General features: G+C 44.5%; 1 protein-coding gene across 3 annotated transcripts in view; it reads left to right on the top strand.

Moving 5' to 3' along the window:
* LOC147748145 (complement C3-like) overlaps positions 1 to 15,945 on the top strand; it is a 1,551,795-nt gene that overhangs the window by 889,251 nt on the left and 646,599 nt on the right. For all 3 annotated transcript variants that reach the window (XM_086959014.1, XM_086959019.1, XM_086959009.1), the window contains exon 20: positions 14,250 to 14,389. In XM_086959014.1, the coding sequence (XP_086815140.1) occupies positions 14,250 to 14,389 (140 nt within the window). The remainder of the gene's footprint in view (positions 1 to 14,249; positions 14,390 to 15,945) is intronic.

Genomic DNA, 15,945 nt, shown 5'->3' with positions numbered 1-15,945 from the left:
TTGTTGCTGAGGTTGAGGGCTCATCATTTGGTGTCCTCCCCTGTCTTGTTGCCAGTGCACATTTTTCCCCCTGTATGGGCCTCTCGATAAAAAACCCCGGGTCTGAGTATTTTGGAATCCTTGTCTACCTCTATAAGAAGGTCTGGTGTTGTAGCGTCCCCTCCCTGAGTCTTGATAATTATCATTCTCAGAGTCAGAGGAACCCGTATCTGAGAAGTTTGTATAGTTTCTTCTATAGGCATTATCAAAGTTGGGATTATAGCCTGGCTGATTACCTCCTTGGTAGTAGTTGGGGTTCAGATAGGGGTAGATTTTTTCTTTCGCAAACCAGCGTACATCTTTTTTCAGTTTTTCAGTTTTCTTATTGGTTAGATAGGTATCAAAATCTTTCATTTCTGATTGTATCTTTTCAAGTTTATTTTTGGCATCATCTACAGCACTAGATGTCTGTAGTTTATCTTCTAACTCTTGAATTTCTTTACTGAGGGCTATTAATAAGTCTTTCGCAGTCTCTATGATGAACATCATCCAGTCTCTGGAGCAGCGGTTTGAAATCAGTGACCACCGCTCCAGAAACTTGCGAACCTCAATAAATAGGGCGGGGGCATTGCGAACCCTAAGGCCAGATGGTATAACTCCCTCTTTAAGATATGCAAGCATGTAAAATGCATGTGACTCTATACGCTTCATTTTTTTCTTTAAGTTTAGTAGATTTTGCCACTCACTGTTATCTCCCAATGTAGTTGGGGCAGTGTTATTCCCATCAGTTACCAGACCCAATAGGGAGGAGAACTCCTCATCGGAGAACCCAAATGTTTCAAGTTTATCCATGATATCAAGATCTCAAAGGACGTGGTTATTTGAAGAGCACTAGTCTTGGATCGGACACTGAATTAGTGGGGTCAACAAACCACAGACAAACCTACCCGATGCACAGATATTTCACAGCCACATAAACACAATTGAGAAATCTAACCTAATTATACAACAAACATTTAACGAAAATCCCACAGTTAAAGAACCGTGAATGCAGTAACATGAGAAATGGGACCCTCTCTATATTTAGATTAATGACCAGGGGAAAGAGAGAAAAAAACAGTATGAACATACAGAAATCCCCCCTCGGCCAGTTCCTACTTTCATAACTAGTTACATCAAGCAAGTTTATTTACCTTCTTAATAGCATAGGTGAGACAACAACAAGAATTTCATTTTATATATTTTGTTTATTTTCTTTTTTGAAGTGTATCAAAAGATATATATTTTTTGTTTACTTTTTTTGAATCATTTCTTGTATATACAGCAAGTTCATAAATATCATTTTAAATTCAGTTCAATTAAAATCAAAGTGCAAAGTGCCTTGATCGTCACAGTGTTATAAGAATTGCAATCCTTAATATAAAGCAAAAACAGTACAACCCTGCCATCCACACATCAACCAACAGTCACACTACCACATTCATACATTTTCCACATTTATTCCAATCACAACAAAAAGGCTGATTCTAAGGTTTTAGTGACACAGATGTAATTTGTGTCTTGTCCACGCCAGGTCTACGCGCGTTTCGGTGGGTTAAAACCACCTTCCTCAGGACCAGTCAAGAAAGAGTATCTACTCTCTTTTCCGTAAGTGTGTGCAGGGTACCTGAAATTACAAACAAAATATCATATACCCATGCCTTACACTAGACAAGAAGGACATATGGTTTAATCACCAACACTTAATACAATCATTACATTATTACATAGGCTGTGAAACACCACATTGCACCTGGGGTGACTGAGTGTGGAAAGGTGTAATCCAGGTTTATAAGGCTCCTGGTAAATTTAAACAAAGGTGAACCAGGTACTTAGGCTTCGTTATCTGCAGTACTGGACACTAGTCAAGGAGGGGCAGGGCCTTAATACTATAAGAGTGACTACGGGCATATCACACAAAACACAGGTTATTCGCAGTTCTAATCTCACCTTGAATTCAGATGGTAGCCTGAACTATCTGGGTTCTTATATAAATAAGTTTGAGTTTATCTTCATAATCAATTCCATAATCAATTCCATGGGAAGACAAAACCTAAGAGGGAGAACGAAATTATACGGGTTGAAGCCTCTATATATGACTTCATTAAGTTAATGGGCGCAAGTAGTAACATAGAAAGCATTCTTACCCCTGAATTATGTAATGAATACCTCACTCCGGGAAAATTCCTTATCTTCAAATGTAGAGGGGAGGCGAACATTTCATGGTATAGCTTTCTTGGAGAGACCTCCTAAACAGTGTAAATTCAGACTAAGTCATATTGCCCTGTATACCTGTTGTTCACATATATACTGCCTGTAATTACATTTGTAAACTAACCTGATATTTAAAACGAGAAGACGTGCTTCTCAATCCTTTTTAATGTAGATGATGCCTTTTTCCAGCTGATTTAGTTCCTTCCTTCCTTAATGGCAGCAATCTATATAGAGAAACTATAGGTCGATGATCAGTCGTGTCATGTTTTACCTGGCTAGTTATTTAACGATCCCCTACATATAATCCCTTTCCTATAAGTCCTCTATCTCCAGTTGTGGCCATATTTACTGGCATATATGTAAGGACATTACTTGGTGGCCAGCACTCAAGATATGAGTATATTGTAGTCAATCCCTAGCTGGTGAGCGCACTTTGCCCAATCTCCCGCATTAAGCATCAATTAAATGCCCCGGACCCAGTGCCAGCCTAATGTGGTCACAGATACGTATCCTACCCAGTGAAAACCAACTCCAAGTCAAACACTCTACAGGTCCCCACTAATACTAGACCATTCTTTGAAATTGTTTTAACTGATGTCTACCAGTGCTGCGCCCGAGAGATACAATTACTTTACAAGGGCAGCACTCGCCTCCTACGGTGTGCGCTGGTCGTTCAACGTACCTTACTGTGTAGTCATTTCCGCTTCATTAGGTCGTCTTGCCTCATGCCGCTCGCACAAACCGATGCAGACCGGGGTGCCTCCAACCCATGCATTAAATAGGCATAAATACGCGCTAATTTTGTAAGTCCGGCGTTCTGTAACCCGGAAGTGATTGAGGCAAACAGCAACTATGCACTATCGGTCCCGAAGTGCGGTCGCCATCTTTGAACGGGGACTTCTTAGTATTCCCACATAGCGAGCATGTTTTTACTGACTGAAATGGAGATATTATTAAGAGGGAGATATAACAAATATTGTATTGAGTCAGAACATGTTGTTCATGTATTAATTAGCTTGTATATGAGTTTAAGGTCTGACATGTATGTATCTCCATATTAGACCACAGACTCCCACACTACTAGTGTATTTATATATAGACGCCATTTATAAGTGGAGTCCGATTCTGTTGTTACCTGAAGAGTCAATAATTAAAAAACTAAAAAACAAGATCAGGGGGAGACTGGATTCATTTAAGTCAGCGTGTATCATCCAATAAGGAAGTATTTTCTAGAGAAAGCAAAATCTTGTCAAAGAGGACACAGAAAATTGAAGATTTACATGTCTATGTAGTAGAACAGATTCCTTAGTATTGTCTAGCTGAGGTTAACCAATTTATGAGTGTTTCGTAACAAACCACGCTATATTCTCATTGAGTCCTCGACATACACTATCAAATTGGAATATCCCAAAACTCTCCCGTTTTCTGCGGGTATATTCCATAGACTGACCTGTTTTATGTTGTACCTTTTCTAAGATACACCACCGCAATTCTGTCTCGTTGTGATTCAGGTCTATGCAGTGTTGCACTAAAGGTGCCGAAATTTTCTTCAGTCTCACTGCTGACTTATGCTCGCTGAATCTAATACGGAATTCTCTCCCTGTCTCACCAATATAGGCAAGATCACATGGGCACAGGATAGCATAAACAACATTACTGCTCCTGCAATTTGTCAGTGATCTTAGAGTTACTTTATAGTTGTTATAATTTATGAAATTTATGTGATTGCGGCGTCACAGGCATGACACGATCCGCATCTGTGATTACCCAATATTGGATTTTGTCCTGTTAATGATGTCTGTGTGTTACCCATCCTCTGTTTGTTCCTAGTATGGACTAAGTGGTCCTTTAGGTTTTTATTTCTTCTGTAGGCCACTAGTTGTTTCGAGGTAAAGGTCTCACTCTCTTCTTTTTCCAGTATGCCCCAATTTCTATTAATTATATTTTTGATCTTATAGTTTAGCGATGAGTGATTAATGACACAAGTTAGTCTCTCTGTGGGTTTCCGTTTGGTACCACTCAGTAAAGAATCACGGTCGTAGTACTTCGCTCTTTTAAAAGCTTGCCTGACCAGTCGATGGGGGTAACCTCTGCTGATTAGTCTAGATTTTAATGCTTCTCCATGACGATGGTATTCCATTAGATTCGTACAGTTTCGGCGTATTCGAAGGAATTCGCCGAACGGTATTGAATCCTTCTGGCAGTGTGGGTGGAAACTGCCGAATTGAAGGATTGTATTTTTTGCAGTTGGTTTTCGAAAGAGGCTTACCTCCAGTGCTCCATTGTTTACCTTAATCTCTATATCTAAGAATTCTACTTTATCTATGTGGTAGTTAGAAGTAAATCTCAGATTTGGGTCACTTGAATTTAACCATCTTATATATTCCTGCAATAGGACCTCCGTCCCGTGCCAAACAAAGAAAATATCGTCAATAAATCGACGCCATAGATGGACATTTTCAAAAAAGGGGGCGACCTCATTGTATATATTTCTTATTTCCCATTCGCCCATATAGGCATTCGCTATGCTGGGAGCACAAGAAGCTCCCATGCTGGTGCCCTTCACTTGTTTGTAAAGGGCACCATCATAGTCAAAAAAGTTATTTAACAATACAATTTCCAGGCACTGCAAGATGAACCCATCTGGTCTATTTCCAGGATACCTGCGTAACAAGGATGACACTGCCTGTAACGCTTGACACTGAGGAATGTTGGTATACAATGCCTCAATGTCAAGCGTCACTAGGATGTCTGTAGTTGTGTCAAAGGCCATCCCCTCTATCAAACACAAAGAACAAGCACGTGGTTGTTAAACAACTTCTCAAATGAAACAACGTCAAAGACAAGTTGGCGAAGGCGCCCAGAGAAGCGTCTTAAAGACAACCCTGAAACAAAGAACAACGTGTCACGGCCTACTCATTTCAGAAATCCACTACTTGATACCCTCTCTAAGGAACGCTTTAAAAGGGGCATGGCCAGTAACTCCTCTGGTTCAGAGGGCGAGTCTGTCCGATCCTTTAAGATGGGTATGGCCAGGAACTCCTCTGATTCAGAGAGCGTGTCTGTCCGATCCTGGAAGTCGACAAAAGACTTCTCTGAACCAGAAAGCACGGCTGTTCAGTCCCGTGAGTCGACAGAGTCATGGTCCCGACAACAGCCATGGCATCAACCACCCGAACGCACCAAGGAACCAAAGGACATCCGTCCTGTCAAGAGCAACATGACACACACTAAAGTTTCTGAATACTCAGTCACTCCACAAGACAACCTATCGTGTCAGTCACAAGTACATCCAGACCTAGATCAGACACCGTCACCCCTGAAGGGGTCCGCGAGGCTGACTCAAAGGACCTACAAAGGGAAAACAGAGACAGTGGACCTTGGTCACCGGACGGGAAGGGACCAGCCAGTCACTCCGCAAGGAAAACCGGACGTGTCAGTAGAGAGAGATCATCAGATAAGAGAGAAACATGCCTATGCACAGATAGCTCACGAGTCTGCCAGACAACCCGAGGCTGTGAATGAGTTATCGAATCAAACCATTGGAGGGCAGTGTTGCCCTCAACCGGACAAGACAAACAGAAGTAAAAGTAGATGTGAGTGCTCGGAAGAGGACCAGAACATTATTCACTCATGAAAGAGATCGAGCATCTGAACCAACAGTAGTTACACCACTGGAAGGAGACATGCTGACTGCGGAATGTGAGAGCAGACAGTTCACACGCAACGTGATCACGAATGCCCCGATTAAGACAACAGAAAGATTAACCAAAGTCAAGCCCACCGCTGATTCGACACTACTGAGGCTTGAAGAACAGGCTGTCCACCAACCCGTGTGGTGGATTGAAGAACTGCGAACACTGAGGACATTAAGCTCATTTTGTTAAGAAAGGGGGAGATGTAGTATTGTGGGATGTAGTCTAGTGGTTGGGGGGTGGAGTCAGAGGGAGGAGCAGGAACAGGAGGAGCCGGGGAACAGGAACCGGGGACAGTTAGAGTAGGGACAGGAGACAGGCTGGATGTATAATAATAAAGCTCCAGTATTAGTAATCCATAGCGTCTGTGGTTATTGTAGCAGGATGCTACAAGTACCGTCCTGAGTGATGAGTAGACCGTGTCTATGCGTCGTCCTGCGACACACCCACACATGGCAGGTGACACAGTAATGTGTGACGACACAGTTTGAAAAGCTCTGCCGTAACAAATCTAGGGACCTTCACCAAGCCCTTAAGTACCCTAGGGAAAGGGTTGAGAAGATTCAGGGGACCCTCCCAGGGGGAGTGTCTGGACAGGGGGAAGATTACTCCCATGTCCTTTGTCCAGGTTCATGCCAGAGCGAGAGTTAACAGTTCCCAGAACTGGTTTGAACTGAACTATGCACAGGGACACCAAATGTGCCCCTCATGCAGACTGAGCGTTACTGGAAAGCGCACCCACCCCATCCTAATGCACTAAATCTCATCTGGGAGGGGGTTCCACATCCCTGTGAAAGGATGCCTGTTGTTCCACCTTCCTCTGCTCGAGCTTGTCTCAGCAGTAGGAGTTGTTTCCTGAAGGAGAGATGGTCCTGGGTCAGCCGTAGGTGGGTGGGGAGGGAGTTCCATGTCTTGGCCGCCAGGTAGGAGAAGGATCTTCCTCCGATGGTGGATTTGCGAATTCCTGGGACGGTGGCGAGGGCAAGGCTGGCGGATCGGAGCTGGCGGGTGGGTGCGTAGAATGAGAGGCGGCTGTTGAGGTATTTGGGGCCCATGTCGTGGAGTGCCTTGTGTGCGTGGGTGAGGAGTCTGAAAGTGATCCTCTTGCTGACGGGGAGCCAGTGCAGGTCTTTCAGATGGGCGGAGATGTGGCTGTGGCGAGGGATGTCCAGGATGAGTCCTGCCGAAGCGTTCTGGATGCCCTGGAGTCTTTTCTGGAGTTTGGCTGTGGTTCCAGCGTAGAGGGTGTTCCCGTAGTCCAGCCGGCTGGTGACTAGGGCCTGGGTGACTGTTTTCCTGGTTTCGGTGGGGATCCACCAGAAGATCTTTCGGAGCATGCGCAGGGTGTTGAAACAGGAAGACGAGACGGCGTTGACTTGCTTGGTCATAGTGAGGGCGAAGTCCAGGATGAAGCCCAGGTTCCGTGCATGGTCCGTTGGCTTGGGGGCGGTGCCCAGGGCAGGGGGCCACCAGAAATCATCCCAGGCTGAGGGGGATGGTCCCAGGATGAGGACTTCCGTATTGTCAGAATTCAGTTTCAGACGGCTGAGCTTCATCCATTCTGCAACGTCTTTCATTCCTTCGTGGAGGCTGGCTCTGGCGGTGGCAGGGTTGTTGGTGAAGGAGAGGATCAGCTGGGTGTCATCAGCATAGGAGATGATGTTAAAGTTGTGTTGGCGTGCGATGGCTGGGAGCGGGGTCACGTAGACGTTGAAGAGGGTGGGGCTGAGCGAGGATCCTTGCGGGACGCCGCAGATGACTTCGGTGGCCGCGGTTTGGAACGGGGGGAGGCGGACTCTCTGGGTTCTTCTGGCGAGGAACGAGATGATCTACTCCAAGGCCGTTCCTTGGCCTTGGATTCCGGTGTTTCTGAGGCGCTGTATCAGGGTGCGGTGGCTTACGGTGTCAAAGGCTGCTGAGAAGTCCAGGAGGATGAGGGCAGCTGTTTCCCCTTTGTCGAGCAGGGACCTGATGTCGTCGGTAGCTGCGATGAGGGCGGTCTCGTTGCTGTGGTTTGCTCGGAAACCGGACTGCGAGGGGTCGAGGGATTCGTTTGTCTCGAGGAAGGAGGAGAGTTGTTTGTTGACGGTCTTCTCAATGACTTTGGCCGGAAAAGGGAGGAGCGAGAAGGGGCGGAAGTTCTTGAGGTCCGTGGGGTCCGCGGTGGGTTTCTTCAGGAGGGCGCTGAGTTCGGCATGTTTCCGGCTCTCCGTGAAGGTAGCGGATGCGAAGGAGCTGTTAATGATGTCCCGGAGTTGGGGTGTGATGATGGAGTCGGCTTTGTTAAAGATGTGGTGTAGGCATGGGTCAGTAGGGGAGCCGGAGTGAATGGTGTTCATCATGCGGGTGGTGTCTTCGTTGCCGACTGAGGTCCAGGTGCGGAGGGTGGTGGTGGGGGGTGCTCGTTCGGTGATTGAGTTTGCGGTGGTCTGTGCGCCGAAGCTGTTGTGTATGTTGGTGATCTTGCGGTGAAAGAACGAGGCGAGTGAGTTGCAGAGGTCTTGCGAGGGTGTGATGTCGTTGATGCAGGCGCTGGGGTTGGAGAGCTCTTTGACGATGCTGAAGAGTTCCTTGCTGTTGTGGGTGTTGTTGTCCAGTCGTTCTTTGAATGTTGTCCTTTTGGTGGTGCGTATCAGTTGGTGGTGTTTGCGGGTTGCGTTCTTGAGGGCCGACATGTTTTCTGTTGTCTGGTTGAGGCGCCAGGCTTTCTCGAGGGTGCGGCAGGTTTTCTTGGAGTCTTTGAGGTTGTTGGTGAACCCCGAGGCTTTCTTGCTGCCCGATTTGCTGGGAGGGTTCTTCTGTGGTGCAAGGTCATCGGCGCAGTCGGTGAGCCACCGTGTAAGGTTGCGGGCTGCTTCGTTGGGGTCCGTCGTGTTGGTGTGGGCGGTTTCTGGCTGAGGTAGGTGGTGTCTCTGGCAGGCAGCTACCATTTTGTTCTGTCCGGGTCTAGAAGTCTGGTACAGCGAGAGCCTAACGGAGGGCTCTTCCAATGCTTGGAATCATACCTCCCACACAGTTTTTGGTGTGGGGGTATGATTCCAACATATTTGATACTAAACATGATAGGATTAATTGAAGCCATTTTTAAGATGGTCATCGCGTAATTGCGCTGTTCCCATCTATATAGTATATGGCTGCTTCACTGACAGCCCAGAAATAATGGGCTCCATAGGCTGCAAAGTTGTCCTGCTCATACAAGGACACCCTCTCAGTTAGAACCAGCACCCTACCTTCAGGATTGCAAAAGTCTGCTAAAGGGGTAAATTATAGGTTTTAAGTTCAGTGACCTTATATATAGTAAACCTATATAGTTAGTAAGTGGTGCTAGCACCAACCTACACAGACTGTAATGGCAGGACTGTAGTTCCATTTTGAATTGTCTCTACCTGGTGGCAAAATATATGCTTCAGCCCATGGGTGACCTCTGTGGTACCTATTCCCTGGGTACCTTAGTACCATATACTAGAGATTTATAAGGGTACCCCAGCATCCAATCTGGTATGTACCTAAGTACTCAACACAGCCATTCAAGGAGAAAGCAGATAGACTGGGGTCCTGATTAGCAGGACCCCAGTCAGACTAGTCAAAATACAGCTTAGCACCAGGCAAAATGAGGGGTAACCATAGAAGTAGATCCTACTTTCCTACACCTCCTACTTGACTTCTCAACTAGACTATTCCAAAAATCATCCTCGCAAACTCTTTGAAATATTTAGACAACAGTTGTGCCTGATGTTCCCTGATGGCCACACCAACGTATCATTCATTCCAACAGCATTATTCTACAGATTAAGTCATAAAAGCATTTGCAAAATACAGATACAATTTCCATTGCATTTTTGAGCATATTTAACACTTATTCGATCTAACATTTATTATGGTAACTCAATTGGATATAGTTAATCACTTACTCACTTATTTATCCTGGCCTAGACATAGGTAATCAATGTAGCACCAATCTATCCTACGATAAAGACACAGCCTCTTCATCCAACATTAAATGCAAAGGCTTTGCATCCTTCTTTGAAGGTAAAATTTGCCAAATTGTAAAATGTATTGCCATGCAACATAGATCTCTCTGGGATTTACCCCAAACCCTTTCCGTGCTCAATAGGATTGCTCAATAAACAACAAATCTCACCACCAACAATTACTAACAACCAAAAACGAGGTCCTCTGGCAGGATTTCAAAATATTAAACGTAGATGAGATACAACAAATCCTCACAGCCATTAAACTCACATCCCACTTTAAAGACCCATATCATCAATCCTTACAAAACATCTCAACCACCTCTTCCCCCCTCTTTGGATGGCCATTGTAAACCTCCCTCTGTCACAAAGCACAATACCTGACTGCCTAAAGTTTGGCCAAGTAATCTCACTGCCCAAAAAGTATGTTGTTGACCCCAGTGATCTTAATAACTATTTTCCAGTCACTAACACCCTTTTACAAGTAAAGCTTCTAGAGAAAACCATAAATAAGCAATTGTGTCAACATAGCTTCAACTTCGACCTGCTCGATAAGTTTCAATTGGGTTTCAGACCCAGTACCATCACAGAGACTGTCCTACATCATATAATGACTAATGCATTCAAAGTTCTGACGCAAAACAATTCATATCTACTCATTCTTTTTTTAATTATCATCAGCCTTTGACAGGGCAACCACTACACACCCCACTCTTCAAACACAGAATGGGCCTGATGGGAACCAACCCTCAATGGTTTGCATTCTACCTTCACAACAGTTCCTAACTAGTCAAGCTGGACAACACACTCTATTACCCTTCACAGGTAAGACTGAGAGTCCCACATGGCTCTATAATCTCTCCAATGCTCTTCAACATTTACTTTAACGTTTGACAGAGATCCTAAAACAAGCTAACCTCACTTAACACATGTACGCCGATGACCTACAAATCTACTTAAAGATTGCATCCCCTAACGACATCGCTCGCCTCAAAGTCACTCTTAAGAAGACAAAAAGCCAGGTTTACACACTACAACCTGAAACTGAACTCGCAAAAGATGGAATTCCTTCTCATCACCCTGCCCAATAGCTCGTCTTTAATATGGGAATGGCAAAAACAGCTGGATGGCTCTCCCAACATTGTCAATTCCTCTAAATCCCTTGGGTTAGTTCTAGATAAGAGCTTTAACATCGAAACCCATATGGCATCCACCACTAAAGGAGTCCTCTTTAATCTTAGATTACTTAAGAAGCTAAAACCTTTTATTCCAACAACTGACATTAAAATTGCAGTCCAATTTCTGGTTGTTGCCACACTTGACTACGGGAACACAACCCTCCTAGGGATTCCCAAAACACATCTGGCACAACTAAGTGCAACCCTCAATGCATCAGCAAGACTAATAACAAGTGCCAGACAGTTCAATCACATCACACCATCACTGCTGATATTACAGTTGCTCCCAATCATAGATAGGATTGCCCTCAAAATTGTCTGCCTAACACCCAAAGCTATCCACCATATATCTAGCTCAGAGTCTAATCCTCTCTGGTGGCAGAAGATCATTCAGAAGCAAAACTATCCTATTACATGAACCAGCTAGATTGAAAAAAATCATCTATGCGAGGCAGAGCATTCTTGAGTGTGTCCCTTAAAATCTGGAACTCGATACCTCAACGTTTAATATACTCAAAGGGGAGGGTTTTCAGCAGATAGGAAGTAGTGGCACTCCGCTATATTTGCGTATGTGTGAAAAAAGTTCAAATAAATATGGTGCTAACCAGTTACGGGAGACCCCTGTAACTCCTGTGTGAGTGTAGGAACACCTACACCAAAATTGTATTCTTTAATCCTGGGCACACATATAACGGTGTGTTTAGAGAACAATCATGTTACGTAAGTCCATAAGAAAGTTCATTATTCAAAAAAGTTTGCAGAAGAGCTGTTCTTTGTCCGTTTTCATTTATGTGCTGTGGGGCCTCACAACACACCGTTCTTGATGTGAGCCACGGAGGACGCTTCCTGCAACATAGGAATTAACGGTAGCAGACACACCCATGTCTTCTCATGTTATCCCCATATCTCGTGGATTTACGTTTTCTGGGTGATACTCTGTCACACCGACCTGAATCACTTAATTACCCCAATCTTACCCGTATATGTATCCATGGCCCTTTGAATTGTCTAAACCACTTCGACCAGACCACGCCATAGAATCTTCACTGCTCTACTTACCCTTCAGTTTCTTGCTGCTGGGTTGGAATTATCACTGGCATCTCGATCACACCGCCTTGATTCCAGTATCTCAGCCCTGAAGAAGTCATGGGAATACTCTCCTAGACAAAACATGTATTGGCTGGTTGTTTTAAAGCTGATTACTATCGACGTGAAATAAATTAAAAAGGACAAAGAACAGCTCTTCTGCGAACTGTTTTGAATACTGAACTTTCTTATGGACTTACGTAACACGATTTTTCTCTAAACACACCGTTATATGTGTGCCCAGGACTAAAGAGTACCACAACATTTAAAATTGAAGTAAAAAAAAGACTACAGATCAATCTACTCCCAGACTGACTCAATGCACAATTTTTCCTCATTTACAAGGATATCTACTGCAGCATGGAGCACTTAAACATGCAATTGCTGACTGAATGGATATTTTTCGATTGTATAAATTGTTTTAAAATTATTTTGGAACAATAACCAATTGAACACAAAGAGCAGCTACACACTCCACCACTTGAGACAAATGGGCCCTGGAAAAGAAAGTGTTATCAGTATTTGAATATAACAAGGAGAGGTTGGAACACTGAGAAAAGCTGATGCCATGAAACAAGACGGATAGAGTTGATTCAGGAAAGCGCTCTGTAATTGATCTATTAAAGGGGCTGGCCAGGTTGCAAAATTTTGATTATGTAATTGGTAGTAGCCAGCCCAGGACCAGAAATTAACATATTACTTTTTATCTGTGGGAAGATTAATAAACAGGACTGGTTCTTGTTTACTCAGATCAGACCACCTCCTAAAACATAGCCAAGGTAAGGCACCATGAAGACCAAAAGGTAATCACTTGAATTGATATAAAACAGAGAGGTTAGGAATGCCATCCAACCCTTAAAACATTGGGCTATTGGTATGTGCAAGTAACCCACAATAAGGCTATGTTTGGCACAACGACAATGGGTTAGCAGTTTTTCATCATTTCACTCACATTGGTAATTGGGCAATTGTCAAATTGTGAAGACTGTTGAGTTAGCTGAAGTCCATAGCACACCACAATGACAACATGGCTGTCTTTGGTTCAAATATCATAAGGGAGTTCTACTGACTGCAAAACTGCTCAATAACACCTAACAAAACCATTTTTTCAGTTCTTCTCCAAACATAATGCTTCGGGTATCCAGTAATAATTCTCTTCGGTTATGGTTTGTTCTGGTGTTTAGATTTGGTGATGGAGCAACAAAGTCCTTCAGGGCACTTAACAGGTGAAGAAATCACATCAGGACTTACATTTCATCTACGTGCTCAAGGGTAGGGGTGGTGAGTAACACAATGTGGTCGCTTCTATTGGGGACCACCTCTCGGGTTTCAATGAGGTTACAAATGTCTGTCAGGAGACTCATGACAGTTGTACTAGAGGCTACTTCTTTGATCCATTTATCTAAGAGATTTACATCATAGTTTTTGGTTTTCATCAATTGTGTTTTAAGGTTCTGCCTCTTGAAAGGCCCACCTGCATGAAGCTATCAACAAATGTAATCCCCTTCAAGTCACCCCTCCCCTTAAGATACCCACTCATGTACATACTACTTCTGTCAACAATTGGCGTAATCGACAACCTCCTCACACAAACATCACCTCAAAGAAAGCCTCACCAACTGTTGCAGGCACATCTTATAATGCAATATTTTCTTCTTAAAGATATCTCCCCATATAGTAAGAGGGTCTTAGAGGCCGCTCTCTTAACAAACATTTCCCTTCACAAGCTCTCTCTCTAAATGTATTAATTAGTCAGGAATGTGTTTCCTAGTGTAAAATGTGTTGAATTCATGATACTTACTAGGCATTTCCATTCAGACAATCTTAAGCCCTGTACACTTTACTGATGCTCAAATGTGTTTTTCCTGTGGTGTTTCTGTTAAGGGTCCTTAGTAGATTTAAGCTCTACGTTTGTGGAAAGTATTTTAATGGTGGCTACTATCCACTTGAGTCAAGTTACATGGATTCATTTGATCTACTGGATTGTCCAATCCGACCTTTGTGTTCAAATCTCCGACCGCTGAAATACATACGCTTGGATGCCATGTTCATACTGACCACTGTCTTTCTCTGTTCTCTTTCTACAGGTATCTGTGTCTCAAAACCACTGGAAATGGTGGTGAAGAAAGACTTCTTTGTGGATCTTAAACTCCCGTATTCAGTTGTTCGGAAAGAACAAATTGAAATTAAGGCTATGCTTTACAATCACAAACCGCTGCCACAAAAGGTCAGTCATTGCAACCGTTATCTATGTACATGAGGACAAAGGATCAAAAGCATTTCAAAGGGTGGCCTAAAGCACAAATAGTTGGATCATGAGGGGTTGTTGAAATCTAGCAAAATCTGGGAGCACGAGGAGAATGCACAGTCAACATTTACATGCATTGAAAACACTAAAAGTAGAACGAGAGGGGATAATCAACAAAGGGGGTATCCTCCTGAAGCATACATTGCATAGACCACTTTGGAGATTGTCACTGTGATATTTTTTATACAACAACTTGCAGTGATCGCTAGTTGTTCAAATCAAATAAACTTTATTCGCTTTCATGTAATAAAACCATAAAAGCACAAGATAAATATAGTACATACAGTCTACATGGGAACATACCCAGTTTAAACATAGTATCTACAAGTAAAAAGAAATAATATCATTTACCAACTCACTAGTTGTAAGAAATGGGGTTCTCGGGGCGCTGCTTGGCGCTGAACGAACATGGCCGTTTGATGAGAGATCTCCGGTGTGAATGCGGCCCACAAACCTAAATCCGAAGCCCTATGCAATCCCCACACGGAAAGACTGTGTGATGTGGGTGATCACTCAGAGCTTATTTCAGGGCACTAAGGACGCTGGGCAGCCAAAGAGTCGATCTGGTGAGCGGATCAGCAAGGGTGCATCACAGCCCAGCAGCGTCACGCCTGTCAGAGTCTGAGTGCCCACGTGGCGGAGCGGAAGTCTGCGACAAGAACAAGGTGACCAGTGGAGTGGGCTCAGACACCGAAGTAAAATACACAGTGGAACAGAGGAGGAAGCGGAGCTGTGGGGTGCATCCACGGGCACGGGCATCTTGGTGACGCTCCCTGGAGAGACCCCAGGTCGCAGCAACGCAGGGGCCGGTCATCAAGAAAGGTGCCGGGAGGCCAGAACATTACCCAAAGGCTGTGTGGCAGGGAACTGAAGATTGACGTTCATACAGGCACATCAGGTGGTCCGAAAGTGCTGACCAGTATAGCAACTTTGAAGAGGCGCCGGTGCACAGATCCTGGTAATGGCGCAGGAAGGGACGATGGGCCGGTCCATGTCTTGGGAGTCCAGAAGGCCTTGGGGTGGAGGTGAGCGGGATCTGGTAGCTGCAGCATAACGAGCACAGCGGGCCCATAGGGCACCGAGGGCGTAACCTGAGTCAGCACAGAACAAGAACAGGCCCTGAAAACAAAACCCCTAAGGAAGGAGGGGTGGCTGGACACCAAGGGTTCTGATCACAGGCTCAGGCTCTGGCTTGTGCTTTAGAGGATTGCCGGAGACTACTAGAGCCAAAAAACTGTGAGTAGTGGGCGCCCCTCGCCTCCCTCATCTTTTACTTGGCTGTCGCAGTGGGTGAAATAGTGGCGGAGACGAAGGGTTACCTGCTCAGGCAATTTACCTGAGTGAGGGACGAGACATATTGGGGATTGACAGGAGATTACAGATCTGGCAAGCCCAAGCATCCCCCTGCTCTTCTTCACAGAGAATCACAGGCTAAAGAATCAGGCAGTGGAGAGAGGATGTGGGGTAAGGGGAAT

The sequence above is a fragment of the Lissotriton vulgaris genome, chromosome 1_1, assembly GCF_964263255.1.
Source record: "Lissotriton vulgaris chromosome 1_1, aLisVul1.2, whole genome shotgun sequence".
Lineage (NCBI taxonomy): Eukaryota > Metazoa > Chordata > Amphibia > Caudata > Salamandridae > Lissotriton > Lissotriton vulgaris.
Note: the sequence above shows the minus strand (reverse complement) of the source record. Positions and strands in the feature narration are given on the sequence as shown.